Below are 18,709 nucleotides of genomic sequence, written 5' to 3'. Positions count from 1 at the left end.
ATAATATGTTTCGAGAGAAGTGTGTAACAAAATACTTGATAATACGTACTATTAACAAAGTTATGATATAAACAAAATATATGATTACTTTGAATAATGTCAATAGGGTTATAGGAGGATGGGTATATAATTTTAGTATAGAACCATTACAAACTTGGAAAACTAAAGCCAGGACAATTCATAATTTGGAACTTTTTTCAGCAGATCAAAATTGGCGTTAATTCGAATATTAGTGCGGGTGTTTCAGTACCTATTTGATCCACAGGAGGGCAGTGATGAACAATAATGTGTTTCGAGAGAAGTGATGAGCGTCTAACAACAGACTTGATAATACTATAAAGAAAGTGATAATATAAACAAAATATATGATTACTTTGAATAATATCAATAGGGTTATAGGATGGTGAGAGTATACTTTAAGTATAGAACAATTACAAACTTGGAAAACGTAAACAAATTAAAATGAAAACAAAATTATTAAGTGCGTGTTTCAATACCTATTTGAACCACAGGAGGGCAGCGATGAACAATAATGGGTTTCGAGAGAAGTGTGGAGCGTCTAACAAAATACTTGAAAATACTATAAACAAAGTGATAATATAAACAAAATATATGAATACTTTGAATAATGTCAATAGGTTTATAGGATGGTGAGAGTATACTTTGAGTATAGAACAATTACAAATTTGGAAAACTAAAACAAAGAAAAATGAAAACAAAATGATTATGTACTAATAATAAATTGTGATAAGAAAATAAATGTTTGTTTTATTTATTTCTTTACACCCCCAAGGTTCTCTCATTAATGTAATTTTGGGGTGGACAAGAACTAGGATCATTTATATAAAATTAGTGCCAAATCTGTCTTGCTGAATTGTTTTACATACTGTGGCGACTCTAATAAAATAAGATGAAAACTCAATCTACTAAACTGAAATTTCAATATTTTGGAACTCCTGTTTATTTAATTCTGAATTATTTGGATTAATGCAGGTGATAAAGTTGTTGCCTGTTTTATTGTTTTTTTATAGTGTTGATAGTTTCTATTATTGCCAGATCTGCAGTGATAATGAGGTGGATTAACACACAAGGCAAATTTGTGTAAATAATGTACAAAACATATTTATTATGGCAGTGTTTGTTCATTATACAAATACATGTTGCACTGTATAAAAATACAAAATGTTGATGCTTTTCAATGATTTTGCATCACTCATAAATTGATAAACAAAATGATTACTAACTGAAGTAGTCAGTTTGATCTCACCTGCAGTCTTTTTTTGGGGTTATGCAACATTACAGACACATAAGGCATTATTTGTGTCAATCAATGGTGGGAGGATCCACTTTATGTATATATATATATATAAAAACAGTCTTTAGTAATGTAACGATTTCCTGATTTTTGTAAAAATCAAAGTCGTGTACCGGTTTCTTTTTACACTACAAGGCTACGACCAAACTGACCATGTCGTTTCACGTGTGAATTTGTATGTACATTGAAGAATACATTTGTCATAATATAAAATAGTAAAAAAAATGTGCCTTATTGTGGACACACACACGCACATGCATTCACTTATACACACACGTTGGTTCATCAAAGGAACATTTTTTGTTGAAAATAAGAGTGAGGTCACTTAAAGACTTAAAGTCCCTGTCATTCACCAAGGTGTTACTCATATATAGGTGGATAAAATAATGCTTGGGAGAAAAAATGAATGAAAAAACACAAAAAACACACACTGTACTAATATGTTCAAAGGTAAATAAAGAAAAAGCTTATAAGTGTTGCTGTTTTCCAGCATTGAGTGTGAACAGTTGATTTCAGTGTAAATAGTAACTATGAGGGTTATGTGATAAAACCTAACAAAAATGTTACTTACTGTGTCACTCATTTAAAAAAATTGAATCCAAATCTGAATGTTTTTTTTTGTCTTAATACTCCATTCTGAATCAATATCATAATTGTATACATGTATGTTGCTAGTTTTTTTCTGGGTATTTTAGACTCTAAACTACTGTGATTTAAAATCAACCAGCAGTGCCATAACAATATTCTTTTGTTTTAATATTCAATTGCCAAACTGATTAAGCCTCTCCTCAGTATTTAAAATGACAATATTGTGCAATGCAAGGAGCTGTACTGCTTTCTAATGTCTCAATTCAAATTAAATTGTCATGCACAGCATCGTAGAGCAATATTCTCAGCTGCCTTTTTTCCATTTTTCCAAATTTTTAGACATCGGCTTTGTTCTTTGAATGATCAGCATGGGCCAAGCTCTCTTCGTTCTCCTCTTCTTCTGCAGGGACCTAATACAACAGGTAAGAAAGTCCATTTATAACCATCTTCACCAACCCAAAACATGTAGTATATTAGAAAGCATCCACAGACTGTGATATCAATATTAAGCCATTGCCTGGCAAATATGATCCTGAATTTCAAGTTTAATCATGTGGAATATTACTTTCTTACGTCTACCGCCTCGGAGATAAGGTAGGATTTCTTACCTCCCAGTAAATAGAGTCATCAAAGCAGTTCTGGTCAGGAGGTTGTCCCCAGATAGGCAGTTTCATTATTAAACCTGGAAAATGAGCAAAGCACATTTTTTAGTCATGCTGCATTCATTGTATTCTTTTCATTTGTCTTATAATATAAATTTAGCCCACCAAACCATGTAGTTTATACGTAAATATACTATAAAAACTGCTGATGCTTTACAAGTTGTGTTATAGTATTGTATATTGAAGTTGTATATGGTTTTCAACTGCTGTACAAGTATTTATTTCACAAAGTGTGGATTAATTTGCTACCTATTGTTTATTAGTGCAACATTAGTTGAGATTTATACATCTTGCTGTTTCAATTTTGACAATTTTAGTTTTTTTCCCCCAGGTTTTATTTGTGTTAACCCTGAGTGCAAACTCATATATTGCAATGCCTCACAAATATTCATGCAGATGGATATGTTGTATTTGTTAGTGAATGCTTGTTTGGATCATATTATCATAGTTTATTTATTATTATCATTTTCTCCACCCACCTGTGATGAGCCCTCCGACCAAAGCGAATCCGAGAGATGAAGCTAAGGCAGCGGCTTGCATGGTAGCTGTACCACTAAAGATAAACAAAAGGGATTTAACAAACTACCAAAGAAACAGATTTTTTAAATAGCTGAGGAAGCTTATCCTTACCTCTTTTTCCCCAAAGCTACGGCCACGATACCAGCCAAACCACCCAATATGCCCGGCATGCCGTGCAGATTGTGTACACCGCAGGTATCCTGGATGCCCAGATTAGATGCCAGAACAGGCTGCAGAAAACATAGTATTTAGAATTTAACATTCTAATAGAATAGAATGCTTGTTTTACATGAATATATTGTTATCTGCAAACCCACACTCAGGAATTTGAAGCCCAGCGTGGAAATGATACCCGCCACTAATCCAATCAGCATGGCTCCATAGGGCCCGATGTTCATGTCGGCGCACGTTCCCACAGCAACGCCGCCGGCCAAGGTGGCGTTCTGAATGTGCACCTTCACGTGAAAGTGCAATGTGAAAGAACAGGTTAAAATAGATTGCCCTGTTCATGGTGAAGTCACATTTCAGAAGCACAAATGTAGTCAAACCATGTCAAGTTTTCCTTTATGCTCCACCAAGCTAGAAATGGCGTAGGCTGAGAGAACGCAGGCGGCCAGGGAGAGATAGGTGTTGATTACTGCAGTGAGCTGGGTCAAACCTGGCTCTGCAATGGCGGAGTTAAAACTGGGCCAGAACATCCAGAGGAACACAGTCCCTGTTGAAGACAAGCGATTTCAGTTTATGTGCTTTCTTATATTTCAAAGCAAATTCCAAATGTAAAGAGACAGCAAAAACTCCAAAATGTTGCCTTAGTTTGAAGAAAACTGATTTCACACTATCTCAAGTTTTCAGATAGAAAGGCTATTACACATGTATGTCCTCATTTAATTTTTTCATAATTTAGTAATCCCCCAATAAATGTCTACCTCACACTCAGAATAAGAAACAAAATATTATTACCTAAATACAAAAGCAAGTTTTTCCTCAAAATCAGCTTCGAGTTCTGTGATTAAGCTAACAATATTCCAAAAAATAAATAATGAATGCATTAAAAATTATGCTAAATATGTATCAGAAAATTCGGAAACGTGGGTTTGTATTTAAAATATTTGGAAGCCCAAATATCTTCCCATTCTGGTATGACCTATTTATAGTGCTGAAACTGCAATCCCATTTGTGTCCGCAAGACGGCGACATTTAACAAGAAGAATGAACTTTACCAATCATCGCAAACAGATCCGAATGGTAAACGGATCCATCATTCTCGTGACCGTTCCTCAGTCCAGGTCTATAAAGAACTCGAGCTACAGCCAGACCAAAATAGGCTCCGTAGGCATGAATAATCATAGAAGCCCCCACATCATTAGCCTGTAAAAAAAAGAAGTCAATAATTACCCCATTTTTTCCAATTTCTTGCACTGGTTCACACATTAAAGTGGGAGTTATATTCATCTGGTGATTATTTGCAGAATGTGAGCTTGCTTGAAAAACTCACCCCCATAATTTCTGCCACCAGGTGCTCATTGATGGAGAAGATGGTGATCTCCAGGATGGTCATGATGAGCAACTGCACAGGGCTGGTCTTCCCAAGAACTGCGCCGAAGGAAATGAGGACTGTCGCTGTGCTGAAATCTGCGTTGATGATTCTACAAAAGCCACGTGAGTTGGATTTCAAGGTTAAGAACATGTTATTGCCTTAAGTTGCCATTCATTTATTTTAGAGACTTACTTAAAGATGTTGATCTTAATCTTGCCATCATCCAGATGCCAGATGCCCTGCATGAGAAGGCCCCACTGCAGGCCAAAGGCGGCCAATAACAGGTTGACGCCCACGCTGCTGAAGCCATATCTCTTCAGGAAGGTCATCAAGAATCCAAAGCCGATGAAGATCATCACGTGGACATCCTGGAACACTGGAGACGTGCAGGAAGGGAGGCGGGTAAGTGCTTTGCTTTATCTGGCAATTCCCCGTGTAGTCGCAAAGAAATGCACGGCGGTAGATTAGATGCAAAGACTTTAGCATGTGATGCGTTCAATTTAAAAGAGATATTACAATATGAGTTTCATCCATGCTTGTTTGAGCTATTGGAATAATTTATTGCACACTGGTGGGGTTCCCAGGAGTCATTTCCTTACACAGGAGCTGTTTTGTCGGCCGTGACGTGACCTGTTGGCTTGAAAAGCAATTCAATCACACTCTCAATGAGATACAAGAGGAAAAAGATAGCGCTGTTCCAGTTGAGTTAACGGCCTTGTTCAGCTTTTATGAAGAGCATATGACCTTAATAGGTTTAGATGGAGTTTGGGAGGTTGAGGAGAGTGTGTTTTTGGACATGCCAATCATCTCCTTAAGCATGTGCACTTATGATTTATTTTTTTCACTCTTGGAGAAAAACAATAACTACTTCAAACTTAAATAGGGAAGGTCATTGTTGATGGTGGCGATGACCTGGGCTCCTTCAAAGACAGGAAATTGGAACCTCCAACTTAATGCGATGAGCTCCATCCAAGGAAATAACATCAGAACAGAAAGACAATGGGAGTAATTTCCTTATCCTTACACTATTACAAATTTAATGGGAGACAGAATTGTTTAAGGAGGACCCCAGGAGGGCAAGATTTAAAAGATAATTACTTCTTCAAAGGCTGTTGAAAGGCGGTGATTATTTTCGACCTAAGTGAATTATTATCATAAAATTCATGCATATTTGCCTTAAGTTATATACTATGTAGATAGTACTAACAAGGTTTAATGATTTTACTCTGGAGGTTTAAGTTAGTGATTTATTTTTGGCTGCCTTGGTTATGTACAGTATAGATATAATTTGTATATAATATATTGATTGCTCCTGTACTGCTTATTATCAAAGTTGTTTACATTTGCACTGCAACAAATTTTAGACTCTACCAAGTGTTCGCTGGCATATTTACAGATAACCAAGGGCAAATGTCACCAGTTTCAAACTAAATATAAAATAGCATCAAGTTTTACTACATATTTTACCAATTAGCACTGAAGAATACATGCATTCATTTGCAGATATTTGCACAAATATATGCATAGAAATGAACTAATACACCCAATGGCCAATGTCTCAGTTAGTTACAAAAATTGAAGTTCAAAACATTTCATTCCATAAAACAATGATAGTTTACACCTCTATTTTATGACATGGTTGCAGCTCACTGAATAGAAGGAACTAAATTTGGGAGCGAGCCACAGTGCCTGGCGTCACGCCCAGAACTTAGCTAACACTCACCAGTTGAGATTCACCCCGCTGTAGATGAATATAGTGAAATATGAATTTAAGGGAGGATGCTTGAAATCATTTTTCATCATGAATGTCTCATTCATTTCCCTCATTTGATTGTTATTTTTACTAGACTTGCATATACATAACGTCATGCACAATCTAAATGCACTTAAATGTGGAAACCTGCCAATGATAATGGTGAACTACTTGCATATTATTACTTATCTCAACTCTTTTTTGCATTGACTTGCAATGTGCAAATTTGTGAGCATAACAAAAGACAGAGCAATAGAAAATGATAAATATGGATTAAAAATGGATTGGACATCTAAGCATCGTCAATTGTAGCCAATACGTTAAATAGGGAATTAAAAAAAAAAGTGTGTCCCATTAAATATCTTAGTCTCAAAAATATATTAAAAACTATCAAATAAATAATACTATAATTTCATCCAGAGCCGTAGCCACCAGTTTGAAGTAGGAGAGCTTATCTGTATGGGTCACATTTGCCACACCCAACTGTGATCATGCAGTCACTCCAACGTAAAGTTATGCAAGTAATGGACATGTGATATGTGGCATCATAATCATCAATTTTGATCTATTCTTTTCATTAAAAAAGCATTCTTCAACATGACACCAATGACATTTAACTCTGCCCAAGTTGCATGGGAGTGACAAGACGACAGATAGTAAATGAAGGAGAATGTGACCCTGTGACTTCTCTTATTGCACTCAGCAGATCTGTGCTGCAACAAACAGTCGCTATTTTCGTTTTCATGTAATTGGTCAGTTACGCTAATTAATAGAATTCACATTACTCCAATTGAAACTGGACATTTAATATGACAAACTGGATAATAATATTTAGATCTTAAACAATTGGGAAGTGAGTGAATGATAGAAAGGATCAAATTGTAATGCCAAACGTATTTTTTAAGGTCACTTTTCTATGTTAAATACTCATTTAGTTAAGAAAAATCTGGAAAATATCAGGGATTAATTGCTTTACAGCTACTTTGATGTCACCCAATTCATCTTTAGCGTCAATATGATTCAAGCCACATGCTCAGAATGGAAAGCAATTTACTCCCCCCGTCATTTTGTTCGCTTCTTGGCCCTCATCCATCAAAGTGACACATACATCGCATTCGATCATCTCTCGGCAAACCAGTAACGCCAGTAAAACTTACTGGGATAGAGTTGCATTGGCGGGTCTTGGTGGTCCGTGCCGTTGCCGTGTGCATCGTGGCCGTGACCTTTGCCGTCATCGTAAACCACAAAGACTGCAAACAGGATGATGGTGATAACTTCCAAAGCCAAGGCCACGATGGGGAACTTGATTCTCATATTGGTGGCGTATGCAGGCATCCCGTATTGCTGTCTCTTTGTGTCAAGCTCACACACTCATAAACACACAGGAACACTTTCCTCTCTCACACACGCGGGCGCAACGGGCCTCACTGTCGGACTGAGTGAAGGGAGGGAAGAAAGTGGCGTCTGCTTTTTAACTGATGCTAGAATTTGGTAGGACCAATAACGGAGCTGGCCTTCAGGCCTCCTGGATGATGAACAGCCCACCCTGATTCTTTACATCCCGCCTTGTTCATTTACTGGGATGGGTTTCCTCTCTAGTTGACTGACACAGCAAAGCCCAGCAAACAAAGTGCAATCACTTGTGGTTTTGTAGTAGTTTTTTTTACTTTCAAGTAATTCAGGAGGGTGTTTTATACTGTAGATTTGTAGCATTTGTTAAAAAGGGACTGTACACTACTATATTTTCTGGAGGATAAGTCATACTTTTATTGTTTTGACTTTGTCTGCGATTTATTCTGTAGTGCGACTTCTGTTTTTGGAGTTGAGGGAGTTGCTCAGAAATGATACTAAAGATTTGGAGTAAGATTGAGAGTTTGGTAAACAAGTGTTGTGTAATTTATGATTTAGTTGGCTGTTAAATGTTATTTTAACAGATGCCTATTTACTAATGTATGTTTGTTGTTAATGTGTGTTGAAAATGTGACATACTCTAGTGACTAAGATATGTTTTTTCCCTCCTTATTGTAGCTTTTTTTGGCTTGTGCAAGTTATAGTCTGCAAAATATGGTACCATTGTCGTTTTCAGCTTTTACTAAGAATGCAATCATTTATTTGGTCGGGTAGGGACATTGATATGTTAGAATATTAATGAAATATTATGTGGATTTAAATACAAATATATACATACAGTACACTCTTAGCAATGCTCCTCTGAGTGAATGTGCTCATGGGAAGCTCTCTTCTGATAACCCACCCCCCAACCACCTTTTCAATTGGATTTAGACATCTAAAGGTTTTGCGACCAAATAAACATGATAGGACTCTGTCACTATTGACCTTTTGCGCTCACTGATTAACCATTGCCCAAACAGACACTGATTGAAAGGTCATTAGTCCGCAATCCAACATCAACGTAAATCAGTTGACAATAGACGACACATGCCATTCAATCATTGCAAAGCATGTTATCGGCATTTTTTTTGCACACTTACCTAAAAAAGGAGCCTAAATAGACATCGTTTTGTTTTTGAGTTATGTGGAATGGAATATTACGTTCACTGTGGCTTCTCCGATTGGGAGACCTTCATAGGCGCAGTTTTTTCCCCTCATTACATGGCTGTGTTTACACTTTCCCAGGCTGACAGTTGTGTTTGGACCCTCAGTTCCTGATCCACAGTGGGAAATAGTGAGCCAAATTAGCCCAAGTGCAGAGGTGTCTCTGTTTTTAAGACTTAAAAACATTCATGAATGGGCTGTGTAGTTAATCAATGCCAATGACACATTTCTGTTTGTTTTGGAGCGATTTTCCAAGCGTATTTGGGAAATGACTTCCAAATGTTGAGAGATAGGAAAAACGCTTATTACGCCTTGAAAGCACATTCAAAAGTTTTTCTCTAGAATTTGGCAGGGCTTGCATGTATTGTTTTGAAGACACGCTTGAACTCCAGGATTTATGGTCCACTTAATCGCAATCATTCATCCTTGGCGGTCCCACTTTCGTTTTTCAACACTTTTAATATGATCAAACTCATATTAAAGACTAAGTAAACAGTGCCTTTTCCTTATCTCATTTTAATGGCTATTATTCTTGGCCTTTTAAAACCTTTGAAGCTTTCATTACGGGATTCTTTGACTAGTATTGTTAAACATTCTGTTTTCATGGTGGATTGGCAATATTTTAGGTAACATATTTATTTGAAATAGTCTTTGCTATTTACATTGTGATTATTAGGTTTTTTTTTTAGGATTGTAGTAATTTAAAAAAAGCGAATATGTTACAGGCGGTTGATGATAATATCCTGTTAGCTGCCCGTTGTCTCTTCAGTATTTTTTTTCCTCAAATTTGGCCCAATGCTTTCTTTTTAGTTATGTAAATTTACTTGTTTCAAAGAGATAATTTCACCACTGTCAAAACGCAATCAAAAACAATAAAGACAGCATAGCCTTTCCTCTGAATACAATTTAAAATTTACCACTCAATTCTCTCAGGATGAAAACATTCTGTGCTATTTTCTCCCCAGCATTTCACATCAGCAGTAAAAGCTTGTTTGGATGAATTAAGATGATCCCATCCTCTGCATATGTCAAAAATTTAATAATTTAAATTGAGGCTGGCAAATTAAACTTCAATGGAGTTTTTTTTTTAACATTTGAGCAATTATCAAAACACTCATTGTCGGATTACCAAGAACTCTTAGCTGAACTCGGCAGATATTTTGGTCACGTGTCAGCTTGTTGTTTATTCCTAAACTCCCTGTCTTGCCAGCTGCTCAAACAGTCGCAGTGACGACCAATTCAGCTGCAGACTCATTACTATTTCCCAGCAACGACAATACACCTAACATTGAACTGTACATGCCATTTTAAAAAGACCTCCAGCCCAAATTTGAAACATACAACCGATTAAAAACAGAAGTAGAAATGCATACAATTCCCACATTGGACTTCAAAAGAACTATAATGTCTAAGTCTGTGAAAAAAATGGTCTTCCATTTAGCCATTCATCAAACTCCCATACGTAGTAGCAAAAACAGTTTCTGAGTACTGACTCAAGATGGCTTTATGTCGCTGATTAATGGTGAGATTCTGTGGAATGTGCTTGCAACATGTATGTCACAACACCAGTCTCTGGATCGTATCCAAAATGTGCATACATATCCATATGTAGAAATCCCCCTAAGCGAGGAATGTTTTGTTGACCCCAAGAGGATCAATGTACACTGCTTCACATGCATGCAGGGGAGCCTTATCTGGAGGAGGAACCCTCACAGGGCCTTGTGCTCCTCAGTGAGATCCCAACTAAGTACTTTACGGTTGGCGGAGAATGTTTTATGACTTATGACCACATAAAAGTGCCTTTTTTTTCCTGTTCCTAATCAAGAAGCAATCATTAAAAGCAAATAATGCAACCAACCTGTATTTGACCTGTACATCTGGTTGGTTAAAGCCATTCCGAGAATGTCTGCTTCAAGTGATATTTCATCTAAGGACTGCCATGATGTTGAACCCTTGCAGTGTCGGATACCGTACAGGAAGATTCATGTATGCACCAGATGGTGTGAAGATCGTGCATTTTGCATAATGGCACACTGAGAGTAGAGACAATGGGTCTGAGTAGAATTGAGGAATGGTTGATTATTTTTTTAGAGTTGTTGTGTATTAGTTTTTAATGAACAACAAAAATATGTAGCGTTTGGCATTTAAGGTGATGGATAAAGGCTGAGATGAGAGAAGTGTTAAAAAAATCTAATTCACTGTTATATACTGGCAGATATGGTTGTTAGAATACCATTAAAATAATGGCAAGACTATAAAATACATCATTTTATCACAATGTGGGAAACTTCATAGCAAGCTCCAATCTAGTTTACATAAGTGCAATAAACCGTTCTTACGGATTCCACCAAAATATCATTCGGGACTACTTGCTACACATAAAGTATACATTTTTGGATTCATTATAAACAATTACACACATTTGGAACCTGGATTTAAACATGTGTTTGTAATCATCTTTTTTGCCAGAAGATTTGGTCCTAAATATTTGGAGAGGGGAAGATAAACAATTAGGATTCAAGACAAAATAAGTATTCTTATTCACCCTCTAAAGTGTAAATTATTGAAGAGCTGTGTTCGTTAGTTTAAGTCTCTGTAACAACTTTGCCATTGAGGTAGTAGTATAAGATATCTTATCAGACATGCCATGACTCCACATTTTGAATTCAAAGTAATGGAGCTTGTTGTAACCAGCTATACAAGCAACTTCCTTCAATAACAGTCGATTGTTTTCTTTAGGGTCTAAACTTTAGTGTTGGAAATTTTGTCAGGAGTCATATCAGATATGGAAGCAGTCCAAGTTGCATGTCAAAGAAAACCAGAATTTGACATGCAGAACTCAAATAATTCAAAACATACTACAAGATCTGATTTTTTGGTGATCACCTCCATCTTTTAAATAGCTGTTTAAAATATCACCCATCCTATCACTTCCATCTGTCAATTCCCACTATAAAATCAGGAAATAATATTTAGCATTGTTGCAAAGTGGTCTAGAAAGGCCATAAAAAACCCAAGAGGGTCCTCATGAAAATAGCGATGCATGACATTTTGAGGTTATGGTTGGTATGCAATTCCCTATACTTTTTCCAGTGGTCCAAGAATAGGATGGCATGTGTGCAAGTTGTTATTGCTATAATTAATGTGTTGTTTGGAGCTTTAAAGTGTTTTTCACACTATAATTATAACTCCACAGTTATATATTGTGCATTGGAACTTGGACCAACGGAATCAGAGACCCCTTGTGTCTATACCAGGGAGATAGTTGGATGATTTTACTTAGTTAAAAAAAAAACAGCATGCACATAAGACCGATAACCATTATACTGGCTTTACTCTGTAGACTATTTAAGTATAAATACTTGTGAGTGAATTGGTGTAATGTGAGTCAAATGATAGACGTAAAGAATTGTACTATTATTGAATACCAGAGCAATATGTTGTTTGCATGTGTGTGTGTTAACTGAAATGCAGAGGATGACTTTCCGGACCTTGTCCGTCCGTGATCATGCTCCATACTATGTTTCCTGTGTCTGGAGCTGAGGGAACAGTTGTCCTATTCTGATAAGCAAACTTGGAAGTTTAGAGGAAGGCCATCACTGGTGGCTAATCAGCATGTCAGTAATCAGGAACAATCACAAGCTCTCTTTATGTTGTTTTTGCGATGGGCTCTTATGTCTTGTTTGATCATCGAACATATACTAGTTTGTTGCCTTGCGTCACTTTTTTAAAGTTTTTTTTTTAAATCACTACTTTACTACAAATACAACATAGAATGAGAAAAGATAAAGCTGCAATTCTGCATTCCAGGAAACTCGCCAATTTCATCACTTGGACAATGCTGCACTTAAATTCAAAGGGTTCCTACATTAGGTTTTGACTTCAAAGGGTTTCACATCAGAAACGTGTGTGAGAGTCCATTAGAGCAAATGCTAATCTTTTTTTTGTGGCTGCCTTGAACAATTCTTTTGACATTTTCCCCGAAATGTAATAATAGAGAGGTCATAGTAATGTAGTTGTGCAACTGTAAAACGCATAAGAGCAAAAGTAGCCTTAACTGCTCACATGTTGCATGTTTCTCACATGCCTTCAAACTGCTGTACACTTTGAGAATTCAAAGCTTTGCACACTTGTCCAGATGGAGTTTGAAGACCAGTAAGAGCATTGGGATGGTTAACAGGTGCGTGGGGAGAGATTGAGCGGCATGCCTCTCGTGTTGCCGTGGAACGTATAGCAAACATAAGTCAAAGCAGAGTTGACAGGACCCTTGCATGTGCAAAAGATCATGCGGAGAAATTATAGCTATGTAGAACTTTCAGCAAAGTTGAAAGGAATCATATTCATTGGCACAAAAAATGCATAAATGAGTGTTCTGCATTTACTGTCCTTGTCTGTGTTCCAAAGAAATTGACACCTTTTACCTCCAATGGCAAAGAATGAGTTAAAATACATGCCAAACTATGATCACAACATACACACAACAAATGATAGCTAGTAATTAAGCATAAATTATAAGGTTGGCACTCATAATTTTTGTTTTCCTGGGTCGCAAAAATGGATTTGTTGGGCTGTACAGTAGATATTATTGAATATATTTATAGTCATTTTAATGAACATATATGTTGATATGCATTTGTATATGCATTTTTCTAAGCAAACTAAACAGTCACCTCTACAGCCATGTCTTGTTATTGTTTTGGATTTTGTTTTTTTGGTACAAAATCTTGTAGTGGAGGAGGAGCTTTGTGTTGGAATTTTTTGTCAACTAAGGTGGCATCTGCATATTTTACAGTATTTTTCCAGCTCAGGCATTTGTGTTTTTTTAAATATCTGATAGTGGTGGTGCATTTTTTGGCTTACTGTTCAATACTTTCAAAGCTTGCTTAATGGGAACAGTTTCATCCATTCAAATGAATCGCATGTGGAAAAAATCTGGACAAACTAACTGGCGGTGGTCCACAATCCAAACCCTTTCAAGTTCCTCCCTACTATGCTCTGATTAGAATTACATAATACCTTGATTGCAAGAGTCAGTTCCTGCCCGTTGGGTCATTGCAACCCCTTTCTTACTGTTTGTGGCCCATTTTGGGGGGTGTGGGCTTGTTTGTGTGTGCCAGCTGTGGAGGAGGCGGGCAGGATGAGGAGGTCTTAATTTGCACCGACGTGGGATTTCATCTGTTTGCTCACGCAGGCAGATAAGTCGTTGCTTTACTTTCGAGTTTCCTCAATTAGGAAGATAAAACAAGCCGACCGCTGGTCTCAGACCATTGCAAGCCTGAAATGTACGATAAGATCCTCTCGTGTTTTAAATTTATACGTTTGTAAGCCAAGAAGAGGAGGGTGGTCATGAGCTTGTCATGCGTAAATGGCATTTTGATTGTTTTGAATGTTACAGTATCTACAATTGTACCAGCAGAGCCTTGAAAAGACACAATTTTTAGTTTTTATTTGCCCAAGCGGTTCATCCTGACATTTAATACAGAGCTTCCTAGTCACAGCGACATGTAATTGCTTTATATCGCGTAACATTCTTTAGACGGCCCCTAATTGAGGCCCCCTTCGCCGCACCCTTTCCTCATTTGGCTCCATGTGGCAATCAACCTGCCATGTTATCACTGCATCCTATTAAAAACTAAAATGATTGGGCCCCAACCCTTCCCATAGAATAGTGACATGAAGAGGAGGGTTCTGTTCTGTGGATGCGGGAGTAAAAAAAAGGAAGAAAAAAAAACATCCCGACTCCATTGGCGTAGGGGAGCGCGCTTTCAATGCACAGGATGTGAAAAGATTGGTGGGCTGAGCGTTTTCTTGTCACGCAAACGTCAAGATACACCATACCATTGGGAGAAGCTTTGTATATACGTTGTGATTAATGGCTCTTGTCAAACATACTGTAAAGCAATAGGAATGGTCTGTCCAAACATCAGGTCATGCAACTTTTAGCTTCATGGGAAGATTTTGATGAATGCGATTGACTAATTATGTGAACAAAATGTGGTTTATGTTGCTATTGGCTGTCAACACTTTTTTTAATGTGTTTGTTATTCATAGGAATTTCCACATTTGCGTGCAAGACTGTAGAGAAGTTCTCACAGTTTCTTTCAAACCTAAAAATACTGATATACTAAGAGTATCAAAGTTTTTGCATTTTTTTTGGAATTGAGTTTCATTGTTACTGTTACATAGCTGATATTGCAGTATCCACTATTGTCAACCATAGGAAAATGGCCATTGAAAAGTAATTAAAAGGTAGGCAGGGTTTCCTTGTTTTGCTTTTTATAAACTCCTATTGTTGTTTTATTGCATGTTTATTGAATCAAGGACTAAACAATCATTTTCCTTGTTCAAAGTATAAGAAAGGCTAAATTCCCAATTGAAATAATTGTAGTAAAACCAAAAGTGTGCTACAGTCCACTTAAAGATGACCTGACTAGCAATCCAAGCGCCACATAGGGAGCTCAGAATCCCATTATGAATTAGATTATTTGAAACATTTCCATATAATCCTCGCCAAGCATGTTATTTATGGTCAGACAACTTCACAATACCTGTGATGTGATCCATTAATGTCTCAAACAACAGCAATGTTTACAATTCATTTCAGTGGGAAAATATGATTTGCAATGTGTTTTTTATGATGAGCATGTTTATGGAACATAACTTGTCAGTCAACTTGTGGATAGCATTTAAACCTGTAATCAACTTCCAACTCATTTTCTCACACCATATATCTACAAAGAATGTCTCTGAAATAATGAACCCTGAAAGATTGACCCTCTCGTGACCAATTTTGGAGTAGGACTAATAGATTGCGTCCCGACATATGGCTGACACCAGCTAATGGCTACCAGATTCACCAGGACGAGGAGAAGGAATGCTCTCCCTCCTCCACCACACATAACAGCAGCAAGCGCCCCCCTCGTGCGTGTGTGAATGTCAAACGTCCGTCTCAGATTACTCTGCGGCAGCCGCGATAAGAAAATGTAAAGACCCGTGGGGGGTTATTTATTATTAAGTCAAGAGATGCAAAAAGTGTGGCAAGAAGATAGAATAAAAGAACAACAAGCTCATGCACTAGTTAAGAAAATGTTTGAAGACCTCCCAGGATCTTAGAATTTTGGCCATTTATGAAAGTACTCAAACTGGTTGTCAGAAATCTAATAATTTAAGATTAATTTAGTGTATTGTAGTGCAGTAAACAATTGTATAGTTTAGTGCAATAATATATCTTTTAAGAAAGTAAAACCAGTCAGCTGCTCCACGTAATGTGGTTTTACAAGTGTGCACACCCATTTCTACCTGCAACTGGATAACAAATTCATATTTATTTCCATTAAATTCTAGGGAGCTCTGTTGCGTTTCAGAAATTTAATAATGTAAGATTAATATAGTAGTGTATTGTAGTGCAGTAAAGAATTGTATAGTTAAGTGCAATAATATATCTTTCAAGAAAGTGAAACCAGTCAACTGCTCAGCGTAATGTGGTTTTACAAGTGTGCACACCCATTTCTACCTGCAACAGGATAACAAATTCATATTTATTTCCATTAAATTCTAGGGAGCTCTGTTGCGTGTCAGGTTTATAGCTTGGTACCATTAGCGGTGTTTGGGAGTTGTGATGTTTTAATGTTCAACTTAAATCTTTTTACCTCCCATTTGTGCCTAGAGTGGTCTAATCAGAGATAACATATGGTATGCCCAATTCCCTATACATCATTTCTTTTATGGGAGAAAACAAATCATACATTATCAGTATTCTTTCCATTTTAAACTTTGACATCTACATTGTGTTTGCCCTTCACCTCCTTAAACCTTTTCCTGCGGTTTAAGCTCTAGGCCCTTTTGTACACGTTGTTTGTTTAAATGTACATTTGGCATGAGGATAACACTGGCACGCAGAAAAAACAACACAGGCCAGGCCCAATGTTTGACACGAAGCAGGCGCTGAGCATGCTGGGAAAACGCCGTTCATAAAACAATAACATGACGTGGATTTAAGGAAGTACTCGGCATACATATGGAGTATGCAGCAACCCGAGGCCATCGCTTAAGTGAATGTTAGGACAATATATGGAAGTATGTCTACCTTTCCATACGGGAGAGTGATGTGGTTACAGTGGTGTTTTTTGCCTTATCCATGAACTTGATCTGTCAATAGTGTAGCATGTGACTGTGCTAAAGTGTTTGTTTTAGACTTTTGCCTTAGATATGCCGTCCCAACATGTGATGAAAGCTGAAAAGATTGTCAGCGTGGAAGCCCCGCGCCCGTCACGTTTTGCTTTCATCAGAACGTCATGTAGTTGAGGATGCCGACAAACAGGTGGCTCCTGTTGCAAGAGCCCACTTATGGCCCAGGGACCAATTGAAGGAATTTTATGGCCTCATATTTGACAACTACTGTATTTTTCGGACTACAATTAACACCTGAGTGTAAGTCGCACTAAGCAAACAATGCACATTGTTATGGGGCGAAAAATGAAGTATTTTTTCTTCAGTTAAAAATTTTTTGCAGGGAATAGTGGGTGTGTCCACACTCACTCTGACTTCATTTCCAATGGATTGTGGATAAATTGAGTTTTTGACCCATGCTAAAGGCCAAAGTTAGTTCAACTGGGGGCCTCTTCTTGGCAGCTCACTTGTTCCTTTCCAATATGCATTTTTATAGTCTATAGGGGAAGAAATATGGACGTAGTGAGGAAAGGCATGAAACTAGTTTGGGTAGGGGAGGATGAAACAAAGGACAGGGTGAAATGGAAAAAGTTCAGCCCCTGTGGCGACCCCTCATGGGACAAGCTAAAACTGTAATAGTAGCAGTAGTACATTTTATAGTGCAAATCGTGATAGATAATTTAGTAAATGTGTGGATAACAAGGCCTCAAATCCATTGTGTTTTTTAATTAGGCTTAGATCTGCATTGCATTATTTTTTTCTATATAGTAGATGTCATTGCACTTGGTTAATTCTTTCAAATGAGGCTTCCCAGTGGTATGAGAAATAAGTGGACTGCCTAATTGAGTGCTCTTTCTGACTGATTCTTGTGACCTCCAGAAGAAGTATGTACTAGTTAGTTTTATATAATTCAGTAGAGATTGAATATTCTGTTTAAATTAAGCATTCTTCTGCTCTGAGAATCACACACTTTAACTGGAGTTAACTGTCAAATTTTTTTTCTCCCCACACCCGACATCCTGTTTCTGATCTAGAGGAAGATAAAGCAGCAGACTAAATGAACATGTCTTCAGTCTGGACGCACTGATGGTAAGAACTGATTTGCATCCGTTTTAGAAAATGTCATGTTTTTAGGAATAACAACTTTTTAAGATTATTTTGTCTCAAAATGTCTTGAAGTCCAACAATTGTGTTTCACAATGCTTGGGTGTACTTTTTATACAAGATAGAGAAGATGGAGAGTAGTACCAGAAGGACAGAGTGATGCCATAAAGTCCTGAACATCCTGTGGCCTTGGCACCAACAGTCATAGCTCACTGTTGAAGGCGATAAGGCCCACAGAGTGGCATGATGGGCCTTATCGCACTACGCCAAGCGGGAGGACATCCGCTATCACTGGACGCACTGGTAGAGGAAAGACTCACCCCGTTATCTCTCTTTCTGACTCCACCCATTTCAGGTAATCCTCTCATTTTTGTTTAACTCTGAGACAATGGGAATGTAATAGAAGTAAGACATTTGATATATTCTTTGTTTTCAGCAGAATTGACCAAAGTGTATAAAAACACAGATATACTTTTGTTTGAGGAAAAGATCCATGTTATGTACAA

General features: G+C 37.3%; 1 protein-coding gene across 1 annotated transcript; it reads right to left on the bottom strand.

The window, feature by feature from the left end:
- Window positions 1-1,106: 1,106 nt before the first annotated feature.
- Window positions 1,107-7,826, bottom strand: rhag (Rh associated glycoprotein). Its single transcript, XM_077711359.1, has 10 exons — window positions 7,532-7,826; window positions 4,814-4,997; window positions 4,580-4,730; window positions 4,305-4,452; window positions 3,633-3,799; window positions 3,402-3,539; window positions 3,196-3,314; window positions 3,045-3,118; window positions 2,512-2,585; window positions 1,107-2,313 (listed from the first exon to the last, which is right to left on the bottom strand). Exons 1-10 carry the CDS (start codon window positions 7,707-7,709, stop codon window positions 2,239-2,241), a joined length of 1,308 nt encoding a protein of 435 aa, XP_077567485.1. The 5' UTR covers window positions 7,710-7,826; the 3' UTR covers window positions 1,107-2,238.
- Between the last annotated feature and the right edge of the window lie 10,883 nt (window positions 7,827-18,709).

The sequence above is a fragment of the Stigmatopora nigra genome, unplaced genomic scaffold (genome assembly GCF_051989575.1).
Source record: "Stigmatopora nigra isolate UIUO_SnigA unplaced genomic scaffold, RoL_Snig_1.1 HiC_scaffold_25, whole genome shotgun sequence".
Classification (NCBI taxonomy): domain Eukaryota; kingdom Metazoa; phylum Chordata; class Actinopteri; order Syngnathiformes; family Syngnathidae; genus Stigmatopora; species Stigmatopora nigra.
This window is presented reverse-complemented; position numbering and strand designations above follow the sequence as displayed.

Coding starts and splice junctions, on each gene's coding strand:
- rhag (XM_077711359.1), bottom strand. CDS start 7,709: ATGCCTGCATACGCCACCAATATGAGAATCAAGTTCCCCATCGTGGCC. Junction 3,315..3,401: donor TGGGCTTCAAATTCCTGAGT/GTGGGTTTGCAG, acceptor TGTTTTCTGCAG/CCTGTTCTGGCATCTAATCT. Junction 3,119..3,195: donor GTAGCTTTGGGGAAAAAGAG/GTAAGGATAAGC, acceptor GTTTATCTTTAG/TGGTACAGCTACCATGCAAG.